The 17,710-nt window shown below is 36.5% G+C and overlaps 1 protein-coding gene across 1 annotated transcript in view; it reads right to left on the bottom strand.

Annotated features, from left to right (window-relative positions):
• LOC149209207 (protein ABA AND ROS SENSITIVE 1-like) overlaps positions 1 to 17,710 on the bottom strand; it is a 153,990-nt gene that overhangs the window by 56,700 nt on the left and 79,580 nt on the right. The window contains exon 4 of the mRNA XM_089396310.1: positions 11,188 to 11,545. Coding sequence (XP_089252436.1) covers positions 11,188 to 11,545 — 358 coding nt within the window. The remainder of the gene's footprint in view (positions 1 to 11,187; positions 11,546 to 17,710) is intronic.

The following is a 17,710-nucleotide window of genomic DNA, read 5'->3' as shown; positions in this document are numbered from 1 at the left end:
GGGGTTGGATCCAATGGTGGAAAATGAGGAGTTTTTCATCATTGGACAAGGTTCAATTCTCATGAAAGCCTAGCCTGGAGCCATGGGTACACATTAAGATAGTGGTCAATTGTGTGGTTGCACCAAGAGAGATTATATTAAATGGTCTTGTAACTCGTGCACACAAGTGGATCAATTCCCACCCCCATGTCTGCCTTATAAGAATCAATTGGGTTTAGCTCGAGTAGTTGGGAGAGATGTTGTTATCCTCCCCACCCAAGTTCAATTCCTACATGTAGCATGTTAATCTCATAATGGGTATTTCTTGTAATGGCTTCGAGCCTTGTTTGAGCAATCCCTCCAAGACTGAAACATGTATATTCCTCATATAGAAAATAAAGATATTTTCATCGAAAAAAAAGGTTATCAGCGTAAAGCATTTAAGTGTATGAAAAGGAGAAATAAAATCAAAACAAGATATAATCCAAATCAAATGGACCTCCAAAGTTACATGACCATTGTGACATCAACTAATCAAGTGGATTAGAAAAATTAAGGTCGAGCATTTTACGCAAGGAAACAACAAAAAATAATATATATTAATAAAATAAAGAAAAAAGGTTATTTTTATATCTATAAATCCATAGATACAGTGGGAAGAAATCATCCCATCTATTTAAAGTGGATTAAATCGTTGATTGAAGCTTATAAAACTTCATGAAAATTGCACTTGCATACCAAATTAATTGTCAAAGGGACATATAAGCTTCATAATCGAAGTATCATTTAACATAAATTTTCAATGAAAATAAAATAGATTCTAATAATAAGGAAAAAGGAAGATTATATAGAATCTCAAAAAATATGTCCCAATGCTACTTAGAATCAAAGGGACATTTGTAAGGAAGATATTACTATTTCTATTGCTCCTGTTGACCACTATGTGTCAACGACCCATAGCAGTACACCCCCTTTTTTCGCAAAAGGGATAGTACTTGATCGATGTGTCTGTGCCGTCCAGCTATCATCATCAGCTTGACTTCCAAGATGTTATGTAAACCCTTTCTACATATGTATAATGTAAATAATCTCAGCAAATCTGATGCAGGACCATACAGCTCAACAATTTCATTATGTTTTAGTTGACTTAGGGGGTCTTGTGTTTTCAACGAAGTTGGATTCCTATGTATGTAATCATTAATGTTTTGAGTGATTAGAAAAGGAATAAATTAGATATTGTGAGGATAGTTGTAAATGCTCTTAAATGTAGAAAAACATGAGTGATTAGTGGGAATTGAGAGAGTTGGAAATCAATTGTAACTCTTATTGGTCTCATGATTCGAGGAACTAGAGAGGATTCTTAGGGATTAACTGGAGTTAAAAGTGGACTTAGAGGATATTCAAGATTTAGTTCAGCAGATTAAGGATCTGAACCAAAATTAGTTCAACAGAACCTTTTGTATAAATGTAAGCCTAAAAGGCATAGAGAGTCAGTAGTTAGAGAAGTAGTTAGTGAGTCAGGTAGTCAGTCAGTCAGATTGTAAGCCTACGGGTAGGAGAAGAAAGGCCACTGATATAGAAGATCAGGCCGAGAAGGAATTCACTGTGTAAATATTTGTTTATTAATACAGATAACTCGATTCTGAGTTCATGTGATGTGTATTGAGTAAGTGAATTATAACTGTGTGTGTGACTAGAGTAATTTTGCGTAACATAGGTTGCAGGTGTGCAGAACCAGAGAAGAAGTGCAGAAAAGTGTGTTACGTGGTTGCGCACAGACAATATTGAAGAGAACCTTCGCAGTGAAGTATAATCGTAAGGTTCTTAAAACCTAAAGGTTTACGAAGGAAGTGTACAAGCGCGAGCAGAGATCGAGATCGGAACAAGTAAAAACTGTAAGGCAGGAGCAAATACACAGGCAGGAAGCTGAATGGGTTGTTACACGATAAGAAACAAAAGAAGGTAGCAGTGCACAGGGGTCGTTGGATCAATCAGATCAACGAATGAGAGCAAAGGAGATAGATGATGAAGATTAAGTCACGCAGAATAAAGTCTAGAAGATGAACGGCGGAGATTAAACCCTCGTGATAGCGGAAGGACGGAGCGGTATTCGCAAAGGGTAAGCAGTTTCTCGCGCACCTTAAAGGGGGTAAGCGGTCTTTAGAAATTTCACGCGATTAGCTTTAGCGGGGATTGAACACGCTGAGGGAGCATCCGTATCCCTGCAAAGGTTTATGAATGACGGAAAGGTAAGGTTAAGCGCGGTTTGTGAGATATTTCTATTATACGAGAATTATAATAGAAATAAGTGGAATTAATGAATTAAGGGTTAAGTTTGGGTTTTAACCAAAGTCTGAAGACCATGGTGTGGTTGACATGCGCGGGAATAAAATTAACCGAAGGGTTGAGCTATAAGGGTTAAGAGAGAACCGAATATATTTCCGCTTAAAGACTTAAACTTTGATAAAGTGGGTTTTTCATCAGATGTTGTATTTCTGCTTAATAGAGTTTAATTAAAGAGAGTTAAACCTTGGGTTATGGAAGGTTTCCCCAAGTAAGGAATTTTGGAATTCTTGGGACACACATAGTGTGACATGCAATCTTATTTGCATACTGTGGGTATATGTGGCTTAGGCTGCATCACTGTGGTATTTGCAGCTTAGACTGGCAACAAGATCCGTGTCATTTATGTAACGACCTAGGTAAACCTACTTTTCTAGTGACGATTTTCATTCTGGGAGGTTTTTTGTCTCACTGATCCATTCTCAGATGGTCGGCAGAGTTTTCCTCCAGTCTTACCCCAAAGCTGGAATGGATTTTGTCACTAGGATCTTAGGCGATTTCCAGTGTTCTAGATCGAGTCTATGTAAAAATAATTTGGGAATAATCCTAACTATTTGGTTAGGTTATTTTATTACAGATTGTTTGGTCTGCTGGATTATATTTGTGTCGTAGAAATGGGTAGTCTATGAGGGTTTATTGCAAATGGGTTTTCCCCCTTATAATGTAAAAAAATATAAAAATCATGATGTAAAGTGTCTTAAGGGTTGGAAAAATAATTTATCCCCTCATAGGTTAATTAATTAAATTTTCTGGCCAAAAATTAATTAAAATCCTAAGCCAGAAATTTAATTAATTCTAGGTCCTAGGTAAATTTAAATTCTCCAAAGGCAAAATTCATCGGTCCTAAAAAATTAAATTTTAAAAGGTCCCAGGACTAAGGTAAATTAATTATTTTGCTAAATTTTAAACCTTTGATCCCTGGGGATTAAGTCAAAGTCAATTTTTTGGGAAAATTAACTCAAATTTCTATTTTTGAATTAATTAAAATGCATTTAATTAAAAATTTCGAATTTCCCCAAATATTTAAATATTTCGACAGATGAGATTAAAAGAAATTTTAATCTTCATCAACGATCGAGATTGTTTTGACGAGGATCACTCGAACTAGCCGTTGGAGGATTTATCTTTAAATAGGAAGTCATTTGTCAGTTGATCCATCCGATCTTTTGATCGTGTGCTTAGCAAGAAGCTTTGGTGTAATCTTTTTTCTGGATAATAAAGAAAGACTTTGGGGTTAAATTCTATTGGTGTTACTCTTCATGGGAATACTGTAAGATGTGTTGTTTTCATGCATAAATTTTTCTAAAGCCATTGATAATAGTTTCTAGAGAGTAATTTTAGTACAAGTATCTTGCTCAGTCATTGGGGTTTGAATAATAATTTAAATTTTGAACGTAATAGCAGGTATCTCTATTTGTCTGAATTTTATTATTATTTTTTCGCTCTATTTTTTATGGCTGGATTGAGTTTTGCAGGGAAATCTTGATTTTAGATCCTCGGACGTTAGGGGAAGTTTTCAGTTGGACTAGCCAACTCCCGATTTGTGTTTTCTAAAGAGCCCAGCTAAATTAGCTTCGAGCTTATCATAAGATTTTGTTGGTGATACACAGAGGGTTTCGATTTAGCACCTCTTTTTAAAATTTAAAAAATCTAATTTTTTGTGAAAAATTTGATAGATCTGACTATTAAGAGCCTTAGATTATTAGATCTGGGAGCGGAGTTGGACTCATACTCCTCAAATATGATAGACCTATAAATTATTTGGATAGATATGTAAATTATTTGTATAGATTTGTTATTTATTTGTATAGATTTGAAATTTTATAACATAATTTTCAATTTTAACACTTGGGTTTTTGGGATTTTCTCTATTTTTGTACATATTGGGTATTGAGTTTTTCTTTTTTCACTTGTGCAGGAATAGATTTGAGAAATCAACCAAGAAAATCTTCAGATCTGAGCCAGATCTAGACCTTGGGGGGCAAGATCTGGGCTCAAAGACTGTTTGCAAGAATAGATCTGAGAAATCAACCAAGGAAATCTTCAGATCTGAGCCAGATCTAGACCTTGGGGGGCAAGATCTGGGCTCAAAGATTGTTTGCAAGAATAGATCTGAAAAATTATCCAAGGAAATTTTTAGATCTGAGATTTTTTCAAGAAGATCTGGGGGTTTCAAGATAGATCTAGGCCCTAGAGGGCAAGATCTTGTCCCAAATATTTTTGCAGGGGCAGCCATTAAAGATTTTGCAACAAATTTGAATATCTTAAGCAAAATAATTTTTTTTCAAAAAAAGAGTTTCAAGTTTTGGGGCTCCTAAGCCCAGATCTGCCTTCTCCTAGCCCAACTCTAGCCCTATTGGGCCTAGTGCTAGCCCTCATTGGCCCTAGATTCCCCTTGCTCCATTTCTGATCTGAATATTTAATTTTCTGAAGCTGATCATTGGTGATTTTTTGCAGAAAAATTGGTAAAAATTTGTGTTTCAGGTATTGGAATTTTTTTGGCAACTTGGGCAAGTGATCTTCAAGGCCTAGGGCCTAAGGGTTTGATCTCTAAACCCTCTTTTTCCTCACTGTTTGCTACAGCAATCATATACCTTTCTAATGGTGGCAAAATTTCATGTGGGTTAGCCTAAAATCAGTTCCTAAGTTGTCTAATACATTAAGGAATTAATTTCTTGAGTTGGGAATCCATCATTAAGCCTATTTCATATTTTAATTGTTGACTGTAATAAGTATATCAGATCTGATATAATTCTGGAAATCACATCATAACAGGCTGAAATTTTTTGATAATTCATGTGGGCAAGTTTGGAAAATTTTTGGTATAAAGATAGCATTGATAGCTTACTGTTTTCATTGTCATATTGTTGTTGTCATAACATTTGTTTGTTGTTGTCCTAAACAATTCACTGCTGTCCTAAAAAACAATTCTCTGAAAGTTAGGAGTTTTAATATCGTTGTGGAAGTAACTGTCATAAGAATCTAGAAGGGTGATCTTCTTGATTGCAGCAAGCATTTCCCTGCTGTCATAAAGTCTTTTTTGCTTCTCTTTTTATCACTGAAACATATTGGCTGCCATAGATCAAATTCTGAAATTTCAAGTGATTTGAGTTCATAACACAATTCAGAATTTGTTTGACATGTTTGGCTTAGTTTGGCATTTTAATTTTACTGTTGTCATTAGAGAATTTGTTGTTGTCCTAAATCTAATCTTTGAAAATAAGTGCTTTTGGATGACTGTTTGCATAAGTTCAGGTCAACAAATTTTTGGTACAATTATTGGCAATAAAATCCAAGTTTAAACTCCTATTTTCTGAGTTTCTGAATCACATACACACAAGCTCATTGCCTAAAGGAAATTCATTTCACACACTTGGAACAGATAAGTCTAATATTTTAAATTGCCCAAAGGTTTTCTTGTTTGGTGAATGGTAAATATTTTGAAATCTATTGAGCTAAGTATCATTGAAAAGGCTTGCATTCGATTTGGATCTAATAGAAAACTTGGGCTATTTGAATATCTCTTAAGTAGTTTTGGAATTTTCAAGTAATTGTCATTGAAGCATAAATTGGATAAATGCTCTAGTTCTCTTTCTTGACATTAATATCATTATTGGCTTGTGGTTATTATAATTTTTTGGCATATTAGTGATCTTTCTTTAAGAGCATATATCTTGTGGTCATCGTGTATCCTATTGGCACTTGAGATATTTGGCACTTTGTCTTGTATAAGATTGTCTCTTCATTTCATTAAATACTCTTGTCATAAAGTTAATCAATACTAAGTACTTGAGTCTTAAACGATCTTACCTCAAGACTACTCACTCATCCCTTTGCTAATCGCATCTTGCATCTCTTTTCATCATAATAACATTTTCCTTAGCAGCAATTGTCCATCATGCACTTGGTCCTAAATTTCCTAGCAAGATAGTTGACTCCATAAGGCACTAGCATCAATTGTTTAAAATCTAATCAAATCTTATAAATCTTGCTAAATCTAAATCAAGTACTTGGTCGCTTCATTGTGTCTCCCGAACTGGCTAGTTTCCGACTAGTTCTCCTTCATTCCATTTTCGTAGAGTCTACCCCCCTTAGCTTGTTGTAGGGAGACAACTTAAACGGAGAGATTGGGGATCAGGGTGACAACTCCGGATCTGAGCCGTTGTTGCGGTGCCTAGACATTCTGTGCGACAACAGCTCCTATTGAGCATAATAATTATGTTAGTGCGGAATTCACTAACCAATAGACTTGTGGGATGAAAAGCAATATGACATACACAATTCACAATTGAACATTGGTAAACATACTTTTGTCTCACAATTCATTGTTACATCCTTATGGAGTGATAAAAGTGACAATTTTTTATTCACCTTGGAGGAATAGAAGAAGGAAAAGATAGCATTACAAGACATTAGAATGGAGTCAGATTCAGTAACATTAAAAGATATTAAAGATATCTCAAACGTGATCCTCAAGATAATTAGAAGTGCAAAAGATACAAAAATAATTTGACAAAGTTATCATAGATAAAAACAAATAAACTTTTGGCTGCCAGAATCATAGTCAAAACTTGATCACACAGAATAGGAATTTAAAAAGTGAAAGGAAGACGCAATAAGAAGCACTAAAGAAACTTACCAGCAAGGAATGATTGACTGACAAAGTAACAATGACTGACCTTTGAAATAGAGAAGTCATCAACTGTAAAAACCTAGACCATGAAAAAAGGAAGCCATACAATTCCAAACAAAATCTTTTCAACCAATATATCATCAAGAGACAAGGTTTCCAAAAATAAAACACAAGAACAAGGATGCCTTATCGCCATCCAAATTATAAAAGTCCTTGTAGTATCTAACAAGCTAACCAAAAATGAAATTGTTATATATTGAAGAAAATATCAAGAGCGGAATCTTATCATTTCCCAAATCAGAGAAGTCATCGCCACACAGTTTTGCAAAAAATGAGTTAGGATGGTCTAACCCTTCCACAATTTGACATCCTACTCAACTCTTTGTAACTCATATCATCCCGTATCGTTAACCATGACAGAAGCAAGAAAAAAGAATCATGCAAATACTTATAATCCAGAGCTAAAAAGTAAATCCTTTCCATAAATATGCTTTGAGGACAAAGCATTTTCAAAGGGGAGGGAAATGTAATAAACATATCTATACACACACACCCCAATAAATAATAATAATAATTAATGAACAGACAAATCCTAATGAATGGATCAAAAATATCAACCAATATATCATTAAAAGTATCAAAATACAAGGTTTTATGCAGAATACAGGGATCCCTTCTCGTCATCTAAATTATAAAAATCCTTGAATTATTTAGCAGCTAACCAAAAAAGAAATCAATATGAAAAAATAAGTATAAATCCAGTTATATTGAAGAAAAGATCAAGTGTGGAATCTTATCATTTCCCAAATCACAGAAGTCACTGCCGCACAGTTTTGCAAGAATTGATTTAGTTCTGCTCAACTCTTCGTAACTATCTTCTTGTATCATCAACCATGTCAGGACCAAGAATAAATAATCATGCGAAGACATTACAAGCCAGAGAAAAAATGTAAAGCCTTTCCATAAATATGCTTTGAGAATGAATCATTTTAAAAAGGGAAGGCAACATAATAAACATACATACATGTATATAATGAAAAGAGACATCGTAATGAATGGATGAAAAGTATCAACCAGCATATCATTAAAGTGTCAAAAGATGAGGCTTCCAAAAATAAAATAAAAAAACATGATACAAGGATGCCTTATCCTCATCCAAATTATAAAAGACCTTGTATTATTTAACAGCTAACCAATAACGAAATCAGAATGAGAAGTAAAGATCCTCTTATGTTTAAGAAAAGATCAAGTGTGGAATCTTATCATTTCCCAAATCCTAGAAGTAATTGCCAGACAGTTTTGCAAAAAATTGAGTTAGAGTGATTTGACCCTTCCACAATTTGACAGTTCTACTCAACTCTTCACAACTCATATCATCTTGTATCATCAACCACAACAGCATCAAGAATAAAGAATCATGTGAAAACATTACAACCCAAAGCAAAAATGTAAATCCTTTTCATAAATATGCTTTGAGGACAAAGCATTTTTGAAGAGGAAGGAAATATAATAAACATACACACATGCGCCAATAAATAATAATAATTAATAATTAATGAAGAGAGATATTGTAATGGATGGATCAAAAGTATCAACCAACATATCATTAAAAGTATCAAAAGATGAGGTTTCCAGAAATAAAATCCAGGATAAAAGGATGTCTTATCCTCATCCAAATTATAAAAGACCTTGAATTATTTAACAGCTAACCAAAAACGAAATCAGAATGAGAAGTAAAGATCCTCTTATGTTGAATCTTATCATTTCCCAGATCCTAGAAGCCATTGCCAAAAAGTTTTGCAAAAACTTAAGTCAGATTGGTTTGAACCTTCCACAATTTGAAAGTTCTACTCAACTCTTCACTGCTCATTTCATTGTTAATTTTCCACTGTTCTATGCTTAGTACAATCACTTAGCCCAATTCTTTTTTCAATTAACAATAACTAATAAATAAATTTAATCTTTCCATGACAATGGGCAATTGTAGATAGAACAGTAATTCAAATGCAATAGAAGACAGCCAAGAACATGAGACAAGGAGACACAAGATTTGGTCAAAGACCAGGGGAAAACCCCACAAGGGGGAAAACCCTTTCCAAATTCTTCTTCTATTAGATTGTCATCAAATGTTCAGCAAAGAGATACAATTTTCCAATTCAACAATAAAGAGTCAAAGTCAATCCTTTGACTTTCCAAGAGACCAACCAACCAATCTACTAAAGATGAGCTTCAAAGTCAAATCTGCAATTTCTGTCAAAGTCAACAGCAGCAAGAGATGCCCTAACCAGTCCACAAGTCAACAGTCAAACAACTTGGCCTCCTTTGCTGGTCCAACCTCACTCAAAACAGTCCCAAAAAGGCTCAGTCAAAGGAGAGAAAACAGTGGTCAAACTTCAGTCAACAGACCTGCAGTCAACCCAAGTCAAAGTTCTCTTCAATCACTGAAGCACTTAAGGCATCACATCGTACAACCTCTCACAGGTCTAAATCACCTCAATCACTGAAGCAAGGGCATTACACCCATTTAAATGCTCTAGCAGCACCCTCTTACACATAGCAGCCTATCCATTCACAAAACCTGGAATATCTCAGATCTGCCACCCTAATATCATGTTAAATTTATCATGGTATTCAAACTTGCACTCCTATAAACCCAATGTAGCCTAAAACTGAAACTCCTATCCAAAACAGAAGCATCAAATACTAGATCTGAAAACACACCACACTGAGATTTATTTCAGCAGGCTAAGAATTGCAGATATCAAACCAATTCTACCTGTTAGCTCCACAATAAAAGCTTACTCGTACTAAAACCAATTACAGCGGGCTATGAATTGCAGATATCAAACCACATCTGTCTATTAGCTCCAAAATAGAAACTTACATTGCCACTGTCGTGTCATACCTCCCAGACATATCTCCCTAGTCTGCCCTATCCTTACATAGAATTGGAAAAAGATCTGAGTGCTAACAATAGATGTATACAGTCTAAATAGATGTTGCAAACATCGACATCGGGATAAAATCAGAAAGGGTATGGAAAACCAAAATATCGTAAAAATCGGGAAACTATTGGTAAAAATCGGCAAACATCGACAAAATTAAGATACCCCCAAAATATCAGTAAAACTCGGTAAACATCGGCTAGGCCAAAAAATCATGATTTCATGATTTTATCTCAATAAAATCAGGATGTTTGCAACACTGATCTAAATTAAGGCATCTAGGTTGACCATGTCAAGAGTCAAGACTCAAACCTAGCCTGGCCTAGGATAGTACACCCTCCTTGCATGAGGAAAACTCCCTAGGAAAGAACACTCAAGGAGAGTCTCCTAACGAAGTGCACCCTACCTAAATCTAGAAACACCCCTAACTCATATGCATTTCCAAAATAAGAAAATCTCCCCAAGGTTGGTGCCATTTCTGAGACAAGAAAAGAGTGAAAATAGAACCGCACACTGATAATTAAAGCACTTTAAATCTGCAACTGTCCAACAATAACAAAGGCTAAAATAGGACTTTAAGCTGGTCCATGCATGCCTACAGCATGCAATTGTCCTCACCTAATCAGCTATCTACATAACTCCTATGTGTCTCCCAAGGCACACTAGTGTGGTGCCATAATCTCAGCTGCTGCCCTCAACTACTGTGCATAGGGACCAAAGTGAAATTCTGAAGTTGCATGTACTGCTGAAGGTGAAGGAGAATAAGAAATCAGCAACAGGGAATCTAACAGGCAGACATGTTGACTCTACTCACCTCTAATGGAAAAGGAAGCCAACTCAGTCACCACCTAGTCTACTCATGACTTTCATTTCTCTGATGAAAACTATATTGCTATCTAGTGTAATACAAAATGCACGCTTGTCTATATATATGGAAAAAAAACATGGAAATAAAGAACTGGGCAAACATGAAAGCTAACTGGAATTTAGTATTTACCATTAAACCTGTATGTAAATTAGATAGATGCCTACTATTTTGTGGCATTTATAAATTATTCTTTTGCACACTATAACTCAAAAGCAATCAGGCATGCATATTATATTATTTCATGGATCCATTAGATTTGACCCACATATATCTTCCTCGAATGCAAAATATCCCAATGCCTGACAACCAAATTCTTGCTCAAAGAATACAAGAAAATAACAGTGATCCTAAGGCATACTTCCAAAAGATTGCACATGATATGTTAGATTCAAAAAGGAGAAAAGGCAAAAACAACTTACTTGATGTCATACTTAATAGGTTCCAGTCCTCTTGCACGTAGATCTGCATCCTTGTTATCAAAAAAGCCTTCTGGAAGAGATCCTTTCACTTTATTCCCTTCTGATTTCTCTGTTTGATTGAAAATGTCTGACTCATGAAAAGAAGAAACATTTCCACTTTCTTTTCCCTTTGTCTGTATGTTGTCAGCAAGGCCTCCTTTCTCATCTTTTGGAACACCTGTAACCTTCAATGCAGCTGTTCCTGGTGTTTTTCCCTTCAATGCCTGCATAGAAGTGGTGGAAGAAAATGTGTCTGCTTGTGGAGCTGTACTTCCAGCAGTCGCATTATCATCCTTAATATTTCCAGCAGATGTAGAACCTGGCACGCTCTCAAACAGTCAGGTTCTGCTACAAGGCATACGATTCATTTTTTTAAGTATTTTGGCAATCACATTTTTAAAAAAGCCAAGAAAAAATCTAAAGAAAAGGTCTACCTCAAGAGAATAATGAAAACATAAGCTAGAATAGATGCAGAAGCTGGCAGGCTCTCAATCTGTAAAAGGAAAGTGCCCTTTCTCTTTTGGAAGTTCAGGATACAATCGAGTAACTTGTATCTGAGGCTGTAATAAGTCCTTTCTGGCAAAAGGTTTAAACATATTGAAAAGGTACGAACTCTACAATGCACTACAATCATTATATCTACCACTCATCTGTTGTCCAAAGAGGATCAGGAATTCCTAAGAGACACAACTATACAACATCTCTACCTTGCAAATGCCAACATAAAATCTGTATTTGTATTGTACTTGCATGATAACAATGCAATTAAAACTATTTTGGCAACCCAAAAATTACAAAACCGAAAAATAATTTTTAAGTGCAAAAATTGTGGTGAAAAATAGCTTAAGAAGTGAATTTTTTCAATTCTGAAGTATCACATTTATTATTTGATATATACAATATAATAATATATCATATGCAATACCAACATAAGCTTACAAAACCTGAATTGACATGAATTTCCAAGCTAAAATGCCCATGCTTATAGGTATTAGGAACACACAGCTCCTTTCCCTTTATGCATTCTTGTCAGGCTCACCAGCATAAGCGTAACTATCATTATCATGTAATAACATTGTCCACTCCTAATAAATTTAGAAAGATCCTTCAAAAGGTCGTGTGGAGGCAAGCATTAGGCTTTATGCACAAACACAAGATGATGGGATTTTTCACCCACCCTGGTGTCTTTATGTCTTCGTAATGGATTGGTTTGAAAGTACTCCAGTTCAATAAAAAAAAGAAAAAAACTGGATGCGGTTGAAGCTTGGGTGGAGGCACATGTCAAACTGTTTATCACATGCTTCAACCCACCATAAGATCAGACCGATGTTTATGGCCTTTTGTTGTGTCCATGCTCAAATTCTAGGGGTTTGGCTCCTTTTACACTAATACTGTACAAACTCTTTTTGCCGAAGCCCTCCATATGCCTTTGCATCAACAAATGCAAATATGAAGCAATGTGCTGTCTAAATACATCTGCCTATGCTCTAGCTCCTGCATTGAATGCCATGGCAGCTGAATCCTTTGGCTACTTTTTGCATGGTAAGCTGAGTCAGGGCATTATCAAAGGCATTCCTCTTCAGTCATGATGAGGGATGACTAGTCAATGGACAATTGGTTGATGATTCAATTCCTCACCATACAAGAGGAGCAAACCTCCTGAGATAACACCATGGAATGTATAATCTTTGTGACACTTCTAGCTCCAATATCCCATGGGAGAAAACTCAGTGCTATAAAACAAAAAGCTAGAATTGTATATCTAAGTGGCCAGGGGTGGTCCTAAAACCAGCCAAGCCAAGTCCTTAAATTCCTTGGCATTCCTTTTGCTTCCAAGCTTTGCCTAGAGAGCTATAGGAGGTGGTTGTGTAAAGTAACAAAATGTATCACCAAACCTCTGACCTTAACAACTGAAATCCAAATTTGCACTGTAGTTCCGACCAGTGTCACAGGAATTTTTTTGAGTCAAACCCACTAAATGAGTTTGACTTGGATCGTGTCATAAAAGAATTTTCTTGGCTCCACCTGCATCAAACTCAGGGTTAAACAAGTTTGACTCAATCACCATGAGTTTCACTGACAAATAATCACGAATTAAACTCTCACACTGATTTCTTCCTACGTTTCCCCCAGTTTTTCCTGATTCAAGTTTTTGTACTCGTGTATTTCTTTATATTTCTGTATGTGTTTCTTTTTTTCGTACTCGCCGAGTTTCTGCAATCTGGTCATTTTGGTTCCAAATGCCACCCATCTATATTATTCTTCATGTTGGACCCCCTCCATGAAGCCCTATCAGAAGTTGAAGATGGTCCTGCAGAGATTTCTGTGTGCCATAAAACTCTTGAGGCAAAGAACTTCACAGGGTTAACTGAAAGCCATGATGTACCCCAAAAGAATTGGGAGGTATGGGAATTCTGAAAACCTATACATATGCCCAAGTCCCATGTGCTAAGCGGGTTATTCAGGCTTTGAAAGGACAGAAGGCCTAGAAAATTTGCTGATAAATGCACATCTCAAGGAGCCTCCTCTGGGCAAAAAGTCTTAGCAAGAGCTTAAGTTTCAATATTTAGTCACTATCCCTGCAATGGTGAAAATCAAAGCTTTCTTTGTGACTGAGAGAATATGGAAACCTAGAAAGCTATAAAACTTTTCCTAGCTTGGAGGAACCACTGTTTTGGAATAGGTATTTCTGTAAATGGCCATTGCATATAACGGACGCCTTTGCTGGCACGTGAAGGAGAAACCTTAACTAGGATCCCTTCATTCTTGACCTTTAGGGTCCACAGAAAAGGAATCAACATAGTCAAGGATCAGTTTGACATCCACACATGGTAGTGGACTCCATGGTCAAGACTCAAAACTGAAGGCTAAACTTGGTTGAGCAGCCTTGATAAGATTATCTTAGAAAAAGTCCAGAATTTGATCTCAAACTCACTTCTAATCAAGCTAGGCCTGCAGGTGCTTCCAGGTTGGTGGACGGCTTTGCAATAGAATAAGACCAAGAGCTGTACCAATATAAGCCTGTGCATAGGGACAAGTGATTATGTTCAGGATTAGCACTGGATGGTTGTTTGAAAAATCCTTGGAAGTTAATTCTAAGCTGAAAACATTGCATTTCAGGGTAAATAGCCTCTAGAAGTCTGTGTTAGAACCTAAAAAAACCTTCCATTCCATGATGTTAACTTTCTAGTTTTGAGAGGCTTAGCCATTGACAGGGGACCTACTCACTCAGGTTATATTCCCTTGCCATGTCTCCCACGCAGCTGGCTCCTTTGTACTCAACTTTTAACCACTTAATTTCCTGGAGAGCATCTCTCCTTGGACACAAATTACCTTAGGCCATAAATTTTCAGACCTGATACTAGTTATGTTGAAAATATTGTTTTTCATATGGATGAAACAGAATAAGTGTTATTATATAAGAAGGAACATGTAAGACTATTTTCATAGTTTGATAGATCATTAATGTGTGATCAAGGGCTCACAGGTCACTGTTCAGATGAGAAAGATCCAGATGAAGATGGGCCATTTGCACCTGCTATTAGAGTTCGGGTGGGGACGAGGGGCATGGGTGGTGGGTCACACCTTACAATATGAGTACAGAGCCTCCAGGCACTTCCCCAGCTAAATCTGCTCGTTCACATCAATAACAGAGATTTGAGGGCCAGCCACATCATAGAGCTAGCAGCATTGTCAAGGAAAGGAGGGACAGGAAGCACAAGCACCCTTCTCCTCCTATGCGAAACAATGATAAGTTTCCCACATTAGAACTTGCTATCTTGGAGATGAATATTCCTCCTAAACCAGATGGTGATGGGTTCAACCCAACATTTGTGGATGCAAGGTCGAATGATACGGGTTGGGGACCAACCCACAACAATCATGGCAATCCTCTGCCTGATGTCTGGCTTCCCCCTACAGCAACTTAATGACACTTTGTTAATGGTTAGGACTAGGGCCACTATGTTTGATGCATTATGGACTTCCCCTGTTATGTTTTTATGTATAACCTTTATGGCAACAGCTTAGTACTTTAAGTGTTTTGGTCATAGTTTTAAGAACTGGCTGGTTTGAACCAGTAACTGTTCAAACCAGCTGGCCAGCAACTTCCAGCCAATGACCCAGTAGAAAAATCCAGTTTGGAGACCGTTTGGTACCAGTTAGGCACCAAACAGGGCAGTTTGATACCTAACCGGTAGTACGGTACCAACTGCTCCTAACTGGCCAATTCGCTCCAAACCAGGCATGTCAGAACTCACATGTGTGGGGGCGAGTCTGAAACCCACACCGGCAGTTTTCAGGTGGTTTTGGAGAAAACTAGGGGTTGTTTTCCTCTCAAAACAGACCCCCTTGGATATAAAACCAACCCTCCCCCTCTTAAACCCTAAACTTAAACAAAAAAACCTAACTCAACCATAGCAATGCTAGCAATCAATGGTAATGTTAAATTCTTGAAGTAAAAGTTTACTTAAATTTTTAACATTACCATTAATTGTTTCAGGATGTTTGAGAGTAGTTCCAACCTTATGAAACTTCATATAGAGAACATAGAAAAATGGTTCCAACCTTTGACCTAATTGAACACTCAAGTCAACTTGTTTTAGGGGCTTTACTTGTAAAATTAGTGAAATAAGGGTTGGTTACCCTCATGTAAATAGAGGGGAGTCTTATTCACTTATTCATCATCACTCATCATCACACTTCCCTCTCTTTGAAAGTGTGCACTAGCTCTTGTCCTATTTTCTACTTGGTCGCAAAGTGATTCTAGAATGCAAATTGGTCTTAGAGAAGATATTTGCTTGAGGATGGTTTCTTGGGGTTAATCGAAGAGATTCTTACAGAAATTTATATGTTTGTTGCTTATCTTCAATATTTTGCATGTTATCTTGTATGAATAGGGTTTCAAAGACTGCCATGGTTAAAATTGCTATATTTAACTTGATATCCTGATTCTCTATGCTACATGAAATTTTTTTATTGAATCCTTCAAGAGAACTCCGAGTTGTGCATCTCTTGAATTTAAAATCTCCCTCTTAAGGAAGTCGCTAGGGTTGTAAGAAGAGGCTTTAGACCTCTCACCCTTTTCAACAACACTGTCTTCATTGAATTTGCCCTCAACAACTCCATTGCCCAAGGCTAGATCAAGGCAATAGTTTAGGTGGTGGTGATCAATCTCTCTTCTATAAATATTTTGTATCTTTTCTTTCTAAAATTCTAGATATCTAGGGTTAGGGTTAGGGCATAGTTTTAAAAATCGGTCAGCCTAAACCGAAAACCAATCAAACCGGCCAGTTCATTGGGCGACCGGGTCAAACCGGACAAAAACCCCGGTTTATGGGCCTATTTCACGAAAAAACCACAAAAACCGGCCCAAACCGACCAATTTATGAAGAAATCAGTCGGTTCCTCCATAAACCGGTCGGTTTATTGCTAGGCCAGCGACAAACCACACAAAATGCAATTTTCTGAGTTTTGATGCTATTTTGAGGGAAATTTGGAGTTGTTTCCCTCTAAAAACAACCCGTCTAAGAAAAACATGCCTCCCCTCTCATTTGCCTCAAACATATCAACCCTAGCAACACTAGCAATCAATGCCAAATGGTAATGTTAAATTCTTAAAGTAAAAGTGACATTTCCTTTATTTTCATTTTCATCCTTTTACTTAAATTTTTAACATTACCATGAAATGACTTAGGATGTTTGAGAGTGGTTTCGACCTCAATGGATTTCATATGGAGAAACTAGAATGTTAGAGTTCACTCAAAATTTAGCGAACTTAACGGTTTTCAAGATTTTATGGTTTGGGGGTTTGCAATGTTTCCATTTGATTATATCATGCATGAGGGTATAAGATTGGCATTTGATCAAGAGCATGAAGTTGCCCTTTAAGGACCTTGATGTTGGTGGCATTGGTTTTTGAACTTTGTTGATGTTGGTGGTATTGATTGTTGAACTCCTCTACCATGGCCTTAACAATAATGTACCCTTCACTCAAAGGAAAATAATTGGTTAGGGATGCTAAGCTTTTTCTACCACATTATAAGGCTGAGGAGATGAACCCTTCACTCAAACCAAAATCACTAGTTAGGCATGTTAAAATTCAATTTTTATCATATTATAAGGTTGAGCAATCCAAGTCTGAAGACTTTGAGCGAGATGATGTTTATGTATCTCTTGTTGATGATCCCATTTTTAGTAGCGCTGAATCAATGATGAGTTTCATGAGTGATCATGTTGATCAGTGATTTGTAGTTTTGATGTCTATTTTTGTTGCTACTACTACCACTACTGCTAAGGTTGCAAAGGAGTTTTAGGAGTCCTCAAACACTCAGCCAGATTATTTATGTAGCTCATGTTGATGATCCCTTGTCTAGTAGTGGTGATGAGTTTGATCATGATGAGGAGTGATCATGCTGATCACTGATATGTAGACTTGTAGTAGGCCAGTGACCCCATAGCTTATAACATTGTTTTTGGACTCTAG

This window comes from Pinus tabuliformis, chromosome 1_2 (genome assembly GCF_031772625.1).
Source record: "Pinus tabuliformis cultivar Carrire ecotype Pingquan chromosome 1_2, CPIR1, whole genome shotgun sequence".
Classification (NCBI taxonomy): Eukaryota; Viridiplantae; Streptophyta; class Pinopsida; order Pinales; family Pinaceae; genus Pinus; species Pinus tabuliformis.
Note: the sequence above shows the minus strand (reverse complement) of the source record. Positions and strands in the feature narration are given on the sequence as shown.